Here is a 15036-nt window from a genome sequence, read left to right on the forward strand (position 1 = left end):
AAGGGAAGGATTACAAATAGACCCCTGCCTGTCGTCAAGAGGAAACTGGACAGGCATCTAAACTCAGTACCTGACCGGCCGGGCTGTAGTTTGTACATTGGTTTGCATGTGTCCAGCAGTAACAGCCTGGTTGATCAGGCCCTGATCCACCATGAGGCCTGGTCACAGACCAGGCTGCTGGGGGGCTGAACACCAGAACACCCTCCAGGTATACTCCAGGTAATATGAACTCTATAATTAAAAATCACCTCATCTCCCTACCTTAACTACATCAAACAAAACCAATTCATCCATGCTTAACAAAACCAACTTACCTAACTAATTCCTGAAAACATAGAGCCTGTTAGAAGCTCCTTAATCATTTTAAGGTATTATAGATACAAATTTAAATTTGTACTATTTTTACTACCTCTCTTTTTGTAATTTTTTTTTTTCAACAAACCAGCAGCATCCCATCGAGGCAGGGTGACCTAAAGTGAAAAATGAAAGTTTTTCTTTTTAAATTTAGTAATTTATACAGGAAAAGGGGCTACTAGCCCCCTTGCTCCCTTTGTATATTTATAACTGTACCACTCGATACCTATGTCTACTCAAGAGTAGACGTAGGTAAGCATTAGTATTAGTCTGCCTGAAATGCACATACATGTTAGTGGCTTTCTTTTGTGCTTAACAATATTATATTACATGTAGACTACGTTTTGTATACTGCACAAGGAAAGGAAATGTTTGTTTGTAATGCCTACCTATCTGTGCAGTATTTTCATAGAAAAGTGCTAAACCTGTAGGGGATCACAAAGTGTAGTGGGAATGGGAGGAAATCAATAACCAAACCTATGAGAAGTGCTAAGATCTCTGCCGTGTCAACAGATCACGTCAGGACCAATATATTAGCACTGCTGAACTAGGCTTCAAGTGGTGAACTTCATCACACTATGCAAAGTCATTATTTTTTTACTAACTTATCTATATTTAATTTATGCACTCTACATGGTAAAAGTGTAAAAAGCAAAACACTGTCTAGAATAAGACAGCTGAGATGACCCTGTACACAGCATAAACAAGTATAAAAACTGTAATATTGTTAATTTTACATCATTTTCAGTTAATTTAAATGCATTAAACTTTGCAGATATTTTCAGTACAATAATCATAAACCCAGAATATATGTAGCATACAGTAATAGTTCTGGACTATCACAAGTTGTCAATAAAAGAATACTCACATTTGCAAGCCCACTACAGTTGTTGTCGGTGCTCCTTGACTTGCGATGGTTCGACTTGACGATGGTGTAAAAACAATTACTACATTGGGGATGAAATTTAAGATGATTACTCAGCATGAAGGCGGCAAGTTTGAAACTTGTATTATTTATTTACTTTTCAATACTTGTATTTAGTTACATTAATTGTTTGTTTATTGACTTATTCAGTGACAGTAGTTAATTATTTAGCATATCATATTCATGTTCGACTTGCGATATTTTTTATTTACTATGGGTTCTTCAGAACATAACCCCATTATAAGTCAAGGAGAACTTGTACTGCAGCATTATTTTTTGTCTCTTCAGCTCATTCTCTAGTTGATCCATTATAAACATGTTCTTGATTAAGATGTAAACTCATCCAGTGTGTCAGCGAGCTCCTGCACGAAAATCGCCTCTGACACATCCCAGAGGTCCACACACACACACACACACACACACACTACATCTGTCAAAAAATGTAACAAGATTAATACCTGTATTGTACAACAAAATACTTGTCATTGGTGTCTACCAGTGCCAAGTATTTTGTTGATGAGCCTGGCCCAAGGCTGGCTCTGGGATTAGAAAAACTCTCGGAACTCATCATAGGTCATTTGCAACTGCAATATTGCCATTGTAGTCTTAAGTTAGGCTTAAGTTCACCGGAAATGCTCTGCACAATTATGGGCATTCTACATGCACAACCAAATATTACTCATCCCTCTATAAATATTGTATCATGCTGAGATAAAATTATCATCATCATTACTGTCCCTCAAATAACTGCCCAAACCTTTTTTCCTAGTCATATATAAGCTTCAAAAATTAAAATCCAAAGCACAATTTATGTTGAAATTTTAGTAGCAAAAATCCAAAACAAAGATGAGAAAATTCTGTTATTCAATGCTTACAATCCACCATTAAATAAGACTTGAGAGAAAGAAGTTGATAAGACAATATGGGAAATACTGGTGAAAAGTGACCATAATGATAAGAATGTTATTGTTTTCAGATATTTTATCTATAAAGAAATATAGTGGACAACCTTTGAGGTTGGATCTGCAAATAAATGGTCAACAAACAAAATTTTGTAATGGAATGACAGACTTTTTTTTGTGTGTACACATAAATAACCTGCACATAGTAGACTGAAACTCAAGATGTTTCGGTCTAAGACTGACCAAAACATCGCTGTATATTTCATTCTCCCATATGTGGGTTATTTGTGTACTGTTTCAATCACGGTATTGTGCCTTTAAACAGCACATGACTGAAGCGACACAAATGAGAGATGGCAACACATCATCAATGGTTGACCTGGTATTTACTGGAAGAGTGGAAGGAATTTTCAACACAACCTATGGACCATTTTGTTTAGATCAAATATCAGGGCAATGTCCAAATACTGAGTCAAATTTTTCTCAAAAAAGTTGGGTGAATATCAAGTTGTATGAATATAGTGATGTACAAATATTGAGGTTACAATGTACTCAGAATATTTTTATGGGTGTCATGAAACAAACAAAAAAAAATTTATCATCAGTACTTACCGAGATACAGAGGCGTGAAGTTGACAGGGTGACTGGCTGACGGTAACATCGGTGCCTGCTGCTCACTCCGTAATTTTTTTTTTACTTGTATTCTATTTTTTCTTTGCTTTTTTAATATTTTATTTTTTCAAGTAACTTTTGTGGCCTGTAAGACCAATATAATGCATAATGTATACACATCCACTCTTTGTATGCAACACAATAACCGCACAAATAGTCAAAATTATATTGTTTACAAAACTTGTTTACACATAAAAACAAGTAAGAATGTTGCTTATTACTAATGTTCTACAATATATATATATATTTCTATATATACACATATAGAATCACTGGACAGGTTCCTAGAACTGCTGGAGTTTGTGAAACTCTTTGAAACATGGTGTAATGCACAGTGGTGTTTTACACTCCTCGCACATAAAACGAGTGTCTCGGCGTTTTTGTGGGCGTTTTGTTGTATGTGCACAGACAAAACACCTCTTCTGTGCAGATTTCTTCTTAGTAGAAGGCAATTGTATTAGGAAATGATCACCAGGCCTCAAACGAGAGGGCATTTGGTGATCAGTTCGTAGGCGGTTTTGTATTGCAGGTGTTGTTACCTGGTACTTAAATATTATTTGTCTGATGACAGACAAACAAAATTCACTATATGGTGGTTTGTTTCTGGTCCTCATTTTATACATATTATAAGCATTGAGCATGGAAATGTCCACAAGATGGAAAAAGAGTTTCATGTACCACTTATAACTCTTGCGAACACAATCAGCAAACCCAATCTGCACGTCACATTTGTTCACTGAATACATATTGAGGGTGTAATCCATCAGAGCAGCAGGTTTTAAAATGGGTTTATTGGTCTCTCTATTCTGCCTGCCACTATCTGTCATTTTGTTTTGGTGGACTGATGTCAACAATGTGACATCTCGTTTGTCATGCCACCGAAATGCCATGATGTCATTGGCAGCAAACACCTGCACCTCACCTCTATGAGTGTCTGTACTGAACTTGGGCATATGCTTACGATTTCCATGCACTGTCCCGCACATGTCTGTCATGTTCACTCGCAAGAAATCACTGAGCAAGGGGCTTGTGTACCAGTTATCAGTATATAATGTATGCCCCTTACCAAGATATGGTTCCATCATTGTTCTCGCCACATCACCTGAGATACCCAATAACCTCCTGGTATCTTTCAACGTATTACTTCCAGTGTACACAATTATATCCAATACAAGACCACTGTAGCAATCACAGAGTACAAACAACTTGATACCAAAGCGTTTCTTCTTGCTTGGTATATAATGCTTGAACGACTGTCTACCTTTGAAGAGAATCAAAGACTCACCAATAACAAGCTTCCTGAAGGGATAAAAATACATACTGAACTTTTGTTTCAGATACATAAACACATTCCTAATCTTGTATAACCTGTCATTTCTGTCAGGCCTTGTCTTGTCTGAGAAGTGTAGCATACGTAACAGTAGGACAAATCGGTTCACTGACATAATATCACTGAAAGCTGGGGTTGAAATTAGGCGGTCTGTCGACCAGTATGACTTGACATTATGCTTATATACATGTGGCATAACCATTATTGTGGCAAGGAGCAGATACATCTCAGCCACAGTTGTCTCCTTCCACTGGTGTAGTCGTGATTTTGGTGAAACAAGTGTGTTTGCCATGGTGTAATCGAAGTATGTGTTACTTTCCCTGACTATAATTTCCATCAGGGGTTCATCAAAGAATAATTCAAAACATTCCAGTTCAGTGGCATTGTTTCCAAGTGTACAAGATGGCCGTATTCCACTCTGAGTTTCATCAAAGTGGTGGGGATTGGGAACAAAATTGGCACCTTGCTGCCAATCCCAGATGCGGTCTGCTGGTGGGTACTGGATGTTAACAGGTGGTGGTGGTTGTGCAGTTTGCTGTGGTGTGTGGGTAGTTGAGACTGGTCTTGGTTGTGCTGTTGGTGCTGCATGATGCATGATACTACCACTACCACCTACTGCCCCATGTATATTATCCATCCCAACTGTAACTATATCATCGTCACTTTCACTATCTGTTCCTGGTGTAGGGCCACAGGATGTGCTCTTTTCCCTTGGAACAGCATATGGTACACCACTAGAACGCATGCGGCGTATAAATCGGCGCTTCACTGGTGAATATTCCTCTTCAGTGTCGCTACTGGAATGGTAATCAAAAGCAAGGAAATCACTGTCAACATCACTATCATCACCACCACTGCTCACATCTGAGTCCTGGCCACGGGAAAACATGAGCTTACACTTGTGCTGTGGTACACCTGAATGAGAATGAGATGGACCAGCCCCAGAGGTGGAAGGCTGAGGGTCGTCTGGGTTTTCAGCACTATTTCTGGTATTCTGAGTGTTGCTTTCAGTCACAAACTCAAAACCATAAAATTCATCTTCACTTCCACCTTCATCCGTGTTAGAACTATCACTTGGGAAGAGAAGATTCCCAATTTGCCGGGAGTAAGGTTTTTCTGACTGTGATGCATGGTGAACAAAGGTACTGAAATGGCGTTCCCACAATGTACTGTGGCCACCTTGATTTTCTGTATACTGCACGCACTGACCATGCAAATCCATTCTCTCATATGTAGGCCTACCAGCTTTCTCCCACCAAATCTGAAGCTGCTAGAATTTTGGTGTAGTACTATGGGACCGACTCTGGCTTCAAAGCTGTAGTTCTACGGGACCTACACTGAAAGGGTAAAATATAATTTAGATTAGAAAACATAACATTAAAATGAATGACTCGATTATAGTAATAAAACTACAATGTTTGAAGGCAGCATTTACAAGAAACTAAATGGTTGAAGATGTAACAGGGGACACATACAAATACAGCCTCTCCTCACTTAGCGACGTACTCATTTATTGACAACTTGGACTTATGACGGGCTCTCTGCCACGTAAATAACGTATATTAGAGCTGATTTCCTCTATTCTGTTTATTACAATATACAGTAGACTACTGTATAAACATTTATAAATATACCAGAACTGTTATAAATGGTGCAAAGGTGACATTAAAACAATATCATAGATGGTTGACACTATTATAGTATGCTCCTCACTAAGCAACGAATTCATTTACCGACATGGTCTTAGGAACGGAGCTCCGTCGTTAAGTGAGGAGAGGTTGTAATGCATACAAAAAAGTGCTGTTGGAGAGTAAGCAAAGTAACATGTATGAAAGGATTCAGGGAAACTGAATCCCTTCATGCTGAATCTCAGCATCCTCCAACTTCGTTATCTGCCAAAGTTTTTAATCTGCTACATGAAAAATAATCTTTTGTAAACACAACTTGGGCTAGTAACCCCTTCTCCTGTAGACATTTACTAAAAAAGAGAAGAAGAAAAACTTTATAAAACTGGGATGCTTAACCCTTTGAGGGTCGACAGGCCCTCTCCGAAACTCGTTCTCAGGGTCGGCCAAATTTAAAAAAAAAAAAAAATTATTTTCTCTTATGAAAAGATAGAGAATCTTTTCCCGATCATAACGACACCAAAAGTTTGAAATTTGATAGAAAACTTACGGAATTATGCTCTCGCAAAGTTAGCGGTCTCGGCGATGTTTACGGATCGGCGATTTTGCCCACTTTGAGCCCCATTTTCGGCCAATTTCACTGTACTAGTCGACAAAAAACATGAATATTTCGCTAGAACTCCACTTTTTCTATCGAATGGGTGCAAGAAACCACCCATTTATAAATTCAACTATCCAGTACAGTGGTCAGAATTTTGCAATTTTGCCAATTTCACACAAATTTCAAAAGATGCCAATTTCGGAATAGGGTCCAGAATAAACAAGAAAGACATTCCTGGCACTAAAATGACATTTCCTCTAGTCATTAGTCACATCTCAAGGCCCCTCTTATATTCTTTTGCTTTCCACTTTGAATTTTTGTTCTCACAAAAAATATAAGATTTACTGTTATGCAGACTACTGCATTAGTGTAAAAAATGGTATAAATATTATTGGTGCACTTGTGAAAGAATATTAGACTCACCAGTTGACGTGTATTGCACGCTTGGCACGATTTGTTTACTTTTGAAGTTTGGTAAAAATCGAACATTTCTGCTACTTTGAGCTCAATTTCAAGGCACCTTTCATTGTAAAACCAGTCAAAATCATCTCAATTTCAGTAATATGTCTTCGATTCTATAAAATGAGACCAAGAAAACTAGAATACAACAATAAATACTATACGAAAATACACTGCAAAGTCGCTGATTTATTAAAAAAAAATGGAAAAAGTTTTTTTTTTCTCATTATGCACCGTGTGCTGCAGGATTTTTTTTAGACTGTGCACACTGACCACATAGACCCATTCTTTCATATGAAGGCCTACCAGCTTTCTCCCACTAGATTTGAGGTCGCTAGAATTTATGAGTACTAGTACGTCAAAAACCCCTACGCGTAAGACGTACTAGTACGACGAAAACCCTCAAAGGGTTAAATGTGCGTGGATGTAGTGCGGATGACAAGAAACAGATGATTGCTGATGTTATGAATGAAAAGAAGTTGGATGTCCTGGCCCTAAGTGAAACAAAGCTGAAGGGGGTAGGGGAGTTTCAGTGGGGGGAAATAAATGGGATTAAATCTGGAGTATCTGAGAGAGGTAGAGCAAAGGAAGGGGTAGCAGTAATGTTAAATGATCAGTTATGGAAGGAGAAAAGAGAATATGAATGTGTAAATTCAAGAATTATGTGGATTAAAGTAAAGGTTGGATGCGAGAAGTGGGTCATAATAAGCGTGTATGCACCTGGAGAAGAGAGGAATGCAGAGGAGAGAGAGAGAGATTTTGGGAGATGTTAAGTGAATGTATAGGAGCCATTGAACCAAGTGAGAGAGTGTGGTAGGGGACCTGAATGCTAAAGTAGGAGAAACTTTTAGAGAGGGTGTGGTAGGTAAGTTTGGGGTGCCAGGTGTAAATGATAATGGGAGCCCTTTGATTGAACTTTGTATAGAAAGGGGTTTAGTTATAGGTAATACATATTTTAAGAAAAAGAGGATAAATAAGTATACAAGATATGATGTAGGGCGAAATGACAGTAGTTTGTTGGATTATGTATTGGTAGATAAAAGACTGTTGAGTAGACTTCAGGATGTACATGTTTATAGAGGGGCCACAGATATATCAGATCACTTTCTAGTTGTAGCTACACTGAGAGTAAAAGATAGATGGGATACAAGGAGAATAGAAGCATCAGGGAAGAGAGAGGTGAAGGTTCATAAACTAAAAGAGGAGGCAGTTAGGGTAAGATATAAACAGCTATTGGAGGATAGATGGGCTAATGAGAGCATAGGCAATGGGGTCGAAGAGGTATGGGGTAGGTTTAAAAATGTAGTGTTAGAGTGTTCAGCAGAAGTTTGTGGTTACAGGAAAGTGGGTGCGGGAGGGAAGAGGAGCGATTGGTGGAATGATGTAAAGAGAGTAGTAAGGGAGAAAAAGTTAGCATATGAGAAGTTTTTACAAAGTAGAAGTGATGCAAGGAGGGAAGAGTATATGGAGAAAAAGAGAGAGGTTAAGAGAGTGGTGAAGCAATGTAAAAAGAGAGCAAATGAGAGAGTGGGTGAGATGTTATCAACAAATTTTGTTGAAAATAAGAAAAAGTTTTGGAGTGAGATTAACAAGTTAAGAAAGCCTAGAGAACAAATGGATTTGTCAGTTAAAAATAGGAGAGGAGAGTTATTAAATGGAGAGTTAGAGGTATTGGGAAGATGGAGGGAATATTTTGAGGAATTGTTAAATGTTGATGAAGATAGGGAAGCTGTGATTTCGTGTATAGGACAAGGAGGAATAACATCTTGTAGGAGTGAGGAAGAGCCAGTTGTGAGTGTAGGGGAAGTTCGTGAGGCAGTAGGTAAAATGAAAGGGGGTAAGGCAGCCGGGATTGATGGGATAAAGATAGAAATGTTAAAAGCAGGTGGAGATATAGTTTTGGAGTGGTTGGTGCAATTATTTAATAAATGTATGGAAGAGGGTAAGATATCTAGGGATTGGCAGAGAGCATGCATAGTTCCTTTGTATAAAGGCAAAGGGGATAAAAGAGAGTGCAAAAATTATAGGGGGATAAGTCTGCTGAGTATACCTGGTAAAGTGTATGGTAGAGTTATTATTGAAAGAATTAAGAGTAAGACGGAGAATAGGATAGCAGATGAACAAGGAGGCTTTAGGAAAGGTAGGGGGTGTGTGGACCAGGTGTTTACAGTGAAACATATAAGTGAATAGTATTTAGATAAGGCTAAAGAAGTCTTTGTGGCATTTATGGATTTGGAAAAGGTGTATGACAGGGTGGATAGGGGAGCAATGTGGCAGATGTTGCAAGTGTATGGTGTAGGAGGTAGGTTACTGAAAGCAGTGAAGAGTTTTTACGAGGATAGTGAGGCTCAAGTTAGAGTATGTAGGAAAGAGGGAAATTATTTCCCAGTAAAAGTAGGCCTTAGACAAGGATGTGTGATGTCACCGTGGTTGTTTAATATATTTATAGATGGGGTTGTAAGAGAAGTAAATGTGAGGGTCTTGGCAAGAGGCGTGGAGTTAAAAGATAAAGAATCACACACAAAGTGGGAGTTGTCACAGCTGCTCTTTGCTGATGACACTGTGCTCTTGGGAGATTCTGAAGAGAAGTTGCAGAGATTGGTGGATGAATTTGGTAGGGTGTGCAAAAGAAGAAAATTAAAAGTGAATACAGGAAAGAGTAAGGTTATGAGGATAACAAAAAGATTAGGTGATGAAAGATTGAATATCAGATTGGAGGGAGAGAGTATGGAGGAGGTGAATATATTCAGATATTTGGGAGTGGACGTGTCAGCGGATGGGTCTATGAAAGATGAGGTGAATCATAGAATTGATGAGGGGAAAAGAGTGAGTGGTGCACTTAGGAGTCTGTGGAGACAAAGAACTTTGTCCTTGGAGGCAAAGAGGGGAATGCATGAGAGTATAGTTTTACCAACGCTCTTATATGGGTGTGAAGCATGGGTGATGAATGTTGCAGCGAGGAGAAGGCTGGAGGCAGTGGAGATGTCATGTCTGAGGGCAATGTGTGGTGTGAATATAATGCAGAGAATCTGTAGTTTGGAAGTTAGGAGGAGGTGCGGGATTACCAAAACTGTTGTCCAGAAGGCTGAGGAAGGGTTGTTGAGGTGGTTCGGACATGTAGAGAGAATGGAGCGAAACAGAATGACTTCAAGAGTGTATCAGTCTGTAGTGGAAGGAAGGCAGGGTAGGGGTCGGCCTAGGAAAGGTTGGAGAGAGGGGGTAAAGGAGGTTTTGTGTGTGAGGGGCTTGGACTTCCAGCAGGCATGCGTGAGCGTGTTTGATAGGAGTGAATGGAGACAAATGGTTTTTAATACTTGACGTGCTGTTGGAGTGTGAGCAAAGTAACATTTATGAAGGGGTTCAGGGAAACCGGCAGGCCGGACTTGAGTCCTGGAGATGGGAAGTACAGTGCCTGCACTCTGGAGGAGGGGTGTTAATGTTGCAGTTTAAAAACTGTAGTGTAAAGCACCCTTCTGGCAAGACAGTGATGGAGTGAATGATGGTGAAAGTTTTTCTTTTTCGGGCCACCCTGCCTTGGTGGGAATCGGCCAGTGTGATAATAATAAAAAAAAAAAAACACAACTTCCTATCTAGTATCATATGTGTTTCCTCCTCCACGTTGGTGGAGGAAGAAATTACTGGATGCCTGGGGCACTCACTCCTGCTTTAAACAAGAGGGGCTTGAGGGCAGCAGTCTGGTTGGAAACGAGTCGCTTTGACTTTTTTTAGGGGTTATCCTAGATAATTTACACATATGTTGAAGTATAAGTAAGTTTATTTAGGCACAGGTACACCTAAATACAATTATCATACATAGTGTAAATTACCTAGGATAACCCAGAAAAGTCAACGTGACTTATTTCTATTGGGGTCCTTGCACTTATGTGTACCTGTATCTAAATAAATTTTCATTGGAGGGAGGGCTGACTGAATTTTAGGGCTTTACTTATCCCCCCATGGTGCCACCAAGGCCTGGATTTTAACAAAAATGGCAACAAGACTAAATGAAATAAAAGCATGGGTTTTAACAGAATGCACAGACAATTATGATTATTATATTTATGGAAGTTATATAGTATACTTAGGGGAATGGGAGGCAATCGTATTCAATCTAAAGAAGAGAAGATCAGGCCCAATTCCTTGGATCAAGAGCCCTTTGCTGACACAAAGGAACCTTGAGGGACTTATCTCTGAGCTTATCAAGTGAGGCAGTGCCTGAACACCATCACATCAAGGACCCCAGTGGAGATAAGTCCCTTTGCCTCTGACTTCTTCGCATTATCTTAGTTAATCTACATGCATGCTGCTATGTATGATAATTTATGCAACTGTATTTGTGTACCTGAACATGAATAAACTTACTTACCTACTACTGAAGTGCAAATACAGTACATAAAATGATCTCACAATCATCGCAATAAGGAAATACAGCCTTTCCTCACTTAACGATGGGGTTCTGTTCCTAAGAGTAGGTTGGTAAGTGAACTGGTCATTAATCGAGCATACTATACTGGTAGTGGGTTTGTGTCAACCATTTTTAGATATTTTTTTAATGTTATCTTTGCACCATTTATAACATTTTTAGTATACAGTGGTACCTCGGTATACGTCCTTAACCCTTTGGGGGTTTCGGACGTACTAGTACGTCCGAGTGAGAGAGTAATTGTGGTAGGGGACCTGAATGCTAAAGTAGGAGAAACTTTTAGAGAGGGTGTGGTAGGTAAGTTTGGGGTGCCAGGTGTAAATGATAATGGGAGCCCTTTGATTGAACTTTGTATAGAAAGGGGTTTAGTTATAGGTAATACATATTTTAAGAAAAAGAGGATAAATAAGTATACACGATATGATGTAGGGCGAAATGACAGTAGTTTGTTGGATTATGTATTGGTAGATAAAAGACTGTTGAGTAGACTTCAGGATGTACATGTTTATCGAGGGGCCACAGATATATCAGATCACTTTCTAGTTGTAGCTACACTGAGAGTAAAAGGTAGATGGGATACAAGGAGAATAGAAGCATCAGGGAAGAGAGAGGTGAAGGTTTATAAACTAAAAGAGGAGGCAGTTAGGGTAAGATATAAACAGCTATTGGAGGATAGATGGGCTAATGAGAGCATAGGCAATGGGGTCGAAGAGGAATGGGGTAGGTTTAAAAATGTAGTGTTAGAGTGTTCAGCAGAAGTTTGTGGTTACAGGAAAGTGGGTGCAGGAGGGAAGAGGAGCGATTGGTGGAATGATGATGTAAAGAGAGTAGTAAGGGAGAAAAAGTTAGCATATGAGAAGTTTTTACAAAGTAGAAGTGATGCAAGGAGGGAAGAGTATATGGAGAGAAAGAGAGAGGTTAAGAGAGTGGTGAAGCAATGTAAAAAGAGAGCAAATGAGAGAGTGGGTGAGCTGTTATCAACAAATTTTGTTGAAAATAAGAAAAAGTTTTGGAGTGAGATTAACAAGTTAAGGAAGCCTAGAGAACAAATGGATTTGTCAGTTAAAAATAGGAGAGGAGAGTTATTAAATGGAGAGTTAGAGGTATTGGGAAGATGGAGGGAATATTTTGAGGAATTGTTAAATGTTGATGAAGATAGGGAAGCTGTGATTTCGTGTATAGGGCAAGGAGGAATAACATCTTGTAGGAGTGAGGAAGAGCCAGTTGTGAGTGTGGGGGAAGTTCGTGAGGCAGTAGGTAAAATGAAAGGGGGTAAGGCAGCTGGGATTGATGGGATAAAGATAGAAATGTTAAAAGCAGGTGGGGATATAGTTTTGGAGTGGTTGGTGCAATTATTTAATAAATGTATGGAAGAGGGTAAGGTACCTAGGGATTGGCAGAGAGCATGCATAGTTCCTTTGTATAAAGGCAAAGGGGATAAAAGAGAGTGCAAAAATTATAGGGGGATAAGTCTGTTGAGTGTACCTGGTAAAGTGTATGGTAGAGTTATAATTGAAAGAATTAAGAGTAAGACGGAGAATAGGATAGCAGATGAACAAGGAGGCTTTAGGAAAGGTAGGGGGTGTGTGGACCAGGTGTTTACAGTGAAACATATAAGTGAACAGTATTTAGATAAGGCTAAAGAGGTCTTTGTGGCATTTATGGATTTGGAAAAGGCGTATGACAGGGTGGATAGGGGGGCAATGTGGCAGATGTTGCAAGTGTATGGTGTAGGAGGTAGGTTACTGAAAGCAGTGAAGAGTTTTTACGAGGATAGTGAGGCTCAAGTTAGAGTATGTAGAAAAGAGGGAAATTTTTTCCCAGTAAAAGTAGGCCTTAGACAAGGATGTGTGATGTCACCGTGGTTGTTTAATATATTTATAGATGGGGTTGTAAGAGAAGTAAATGCGAGGGTCTTGGCAAGAGGCGTGGAGTTAAAAGATAAAGAATCACACACAGGGTGGGAGTTGTCACAGCTGCTCTTTGCTGATGACACTGTGCTCTTGGGAGATTCTGAAGAGAAGCTGCAGAGATTGGTGGATGAATTTGGTAGGGTGTGCAAAAGAAGAAAATTAAAGGTGAATACAGGAAAGAGTAAGGTTATGAGGATAACAAAAAGATTAGGTGATGAAAGATTGAATATCAGATTGGAGGGAGAGAGTATGGAGGAGGTGAACGTATTCAGATATTTGGGAGTGGACGTGTCAGCGGATGGGTCTATGAAAGATGAGGTGAATCATAGAATTGATGAGGGAAAAAGAGTGAGTGGTGCACTTAGGAGTCTGTGGAGACAGAGAACTTTGTCCTTGGAGGCAAAGAGGGGAATGTATGAGAGTATAGTTTTACCAACGCTCTTATATGGGTGTGAAGCATGGGTGATGAATGTTGCAGCGAGGAGAAGGCTGGAGGCAGTGGAGATGTCATGTCTGAGGGCAATGTGTGGTGTGAATATAATGCAGAGAATTCGTAGTTTGGAAGTTAGGAGGAGGTGCGGGATTACCAAAACTGTTGTCCAGAGGGCTGAGGAAGGGTTGTTGAGGTGGTTCGGACATGTAGAGAGAATGGAGCGAAACAGAGTGACTTCAAGAGTGTATCAGTCTGTAGTGGAAGGAAGGCGGGGTAGGGGTCGGCCTAGGAAGGGTTGGAGGGAGGGGGTAAAGGAGGTTTTGTGTGCGAGGGGCTTGGACTTCCAGCAGGCATGCGTGAGCGTGTTTGATAGGAGTGAATGGAGACAAATGGTTTTTAATACTTGACGTGCTGTTGGAGTGTGAGCAAAGTAACATTTATGAAGGGATTCAGGGAAACCGGCAGGCCGGACTTGAGTCCTGGAGATGGGAAGTACAGTGCCTGCACTCTGAAGGAGGGGTGTTAATGTTGCAGTTTAAAAACTGTAGTGTAAAGCACCCTTCTGGCAAGACAGTGATGGAGTGAATGATGGTGAAAGTTTTTCTTTTTCGGGCCACCCTGCCTTGGTGGGAATCGGCCAGTGTGATAATAAAAAAAAATAATAATAGTACGTCTTACGACCCAGGGTTTTTGACGTACTAGTATGCCTAAATTCTAGCGTCCTCAAATCTAGTGAGAGAAAGCTGGTAGGCCTACATATGTAAGAATGGGTCTATGTGGTCAGTGTGCACAGTATAAAAAAAATCCTGCAGCACACAGTGTGTAATGAGAAAAAAACAACTTTGTGTTTTTGGATTAAAACAGCGACTTTGCATTGTATTTTCATATGGTATTTATTGTTGTACAGTGGACCACCGGTTTTCGATATTAATTCGTTCCTGAGAGTTCATTGTATACCAAAATTATTGAAAAGCGAATCAATTTTCCCCATAAGAAATAATGGAAATCAAATTAATCCGTGCAAGACACCCAAAAGTACCATGAAAAAAAAAGTTTTACCACATGAAATATTAAGTTTAATGCACACAAACTGAAGAAGACATGCACAGTTAGTAGTACTCTACTAACAATAGAATACATGACACTTACCTTTAATGAAGATCTGGTGATGATTGATGGGATGGGAGGAGGGGAGAGTGTCGAACTTATTGTTTAGAAGGGGAATCCCCTTCCATTAGGACTTGAGGTAGCAAGTCCTTTTCCGGGGTTACTTCCCTTCTTCTTTTAATGCCACTAGGACCAGCATGAGAGTCACTGGACCTCTATCGCACAACAAATCTGTCCATAGACCTCTGTACCTCCCGTTCCTTTACGATTTGTCTAAAATGGGCCACAACAT

At 39.7% G+C, this 15036-nt stretch overlaps 1 protein-coding gene across 3 annotated transcripts in view; it reads right to left on the reverse strand.

The window, feature by feature from the left end:
- LOC128698491 (piggyBac transposable element-derived protein 4) overlaps nt 1–15036 on the reverse strand; it is a 30175-nt gene that overhangs the window by 11019 nt on the left and 4120 nt on the right. For 2 of the 3 annotated variants that reach the window (XM_070103972.1, XM_070103971.1), the window contains exons 2-3: nt 2794–5520; nt 1223–1709 (exon numbers count right to left, since the gene is read on the reverse strand). In XM_070103972.1, the coding sequence (XP_069960073.1) occupies nt 3138–5405 (2268 nt within the window). In that variant the 5' untranslated portion in view covers nt 5406–5520 and the 3' untranslated portion in view covers nt 1223–1709; nt 2794–3137. The remainder of the gene's footprint in view (nt 1–1222; nt 1710–2793; nt 5521–15036) is intronic. The other variant, XR_008408475.2, reaches the window with a different exon arrangement.

This window comes from Cherax quadricarinatus, chromosome 88 (assembly GCF_038502225.1).
Source record: "Cherax quadricarinatus isolate ZL_2023a chromosome 88, ASM3850222v1, whole genome shotgun sequence".
NCBI lineage: Eukaryota > Metazoa > Arthropoda > Malacostraca > Decapoda > Parastacidae > Cherax > Cherax quadricarinatus.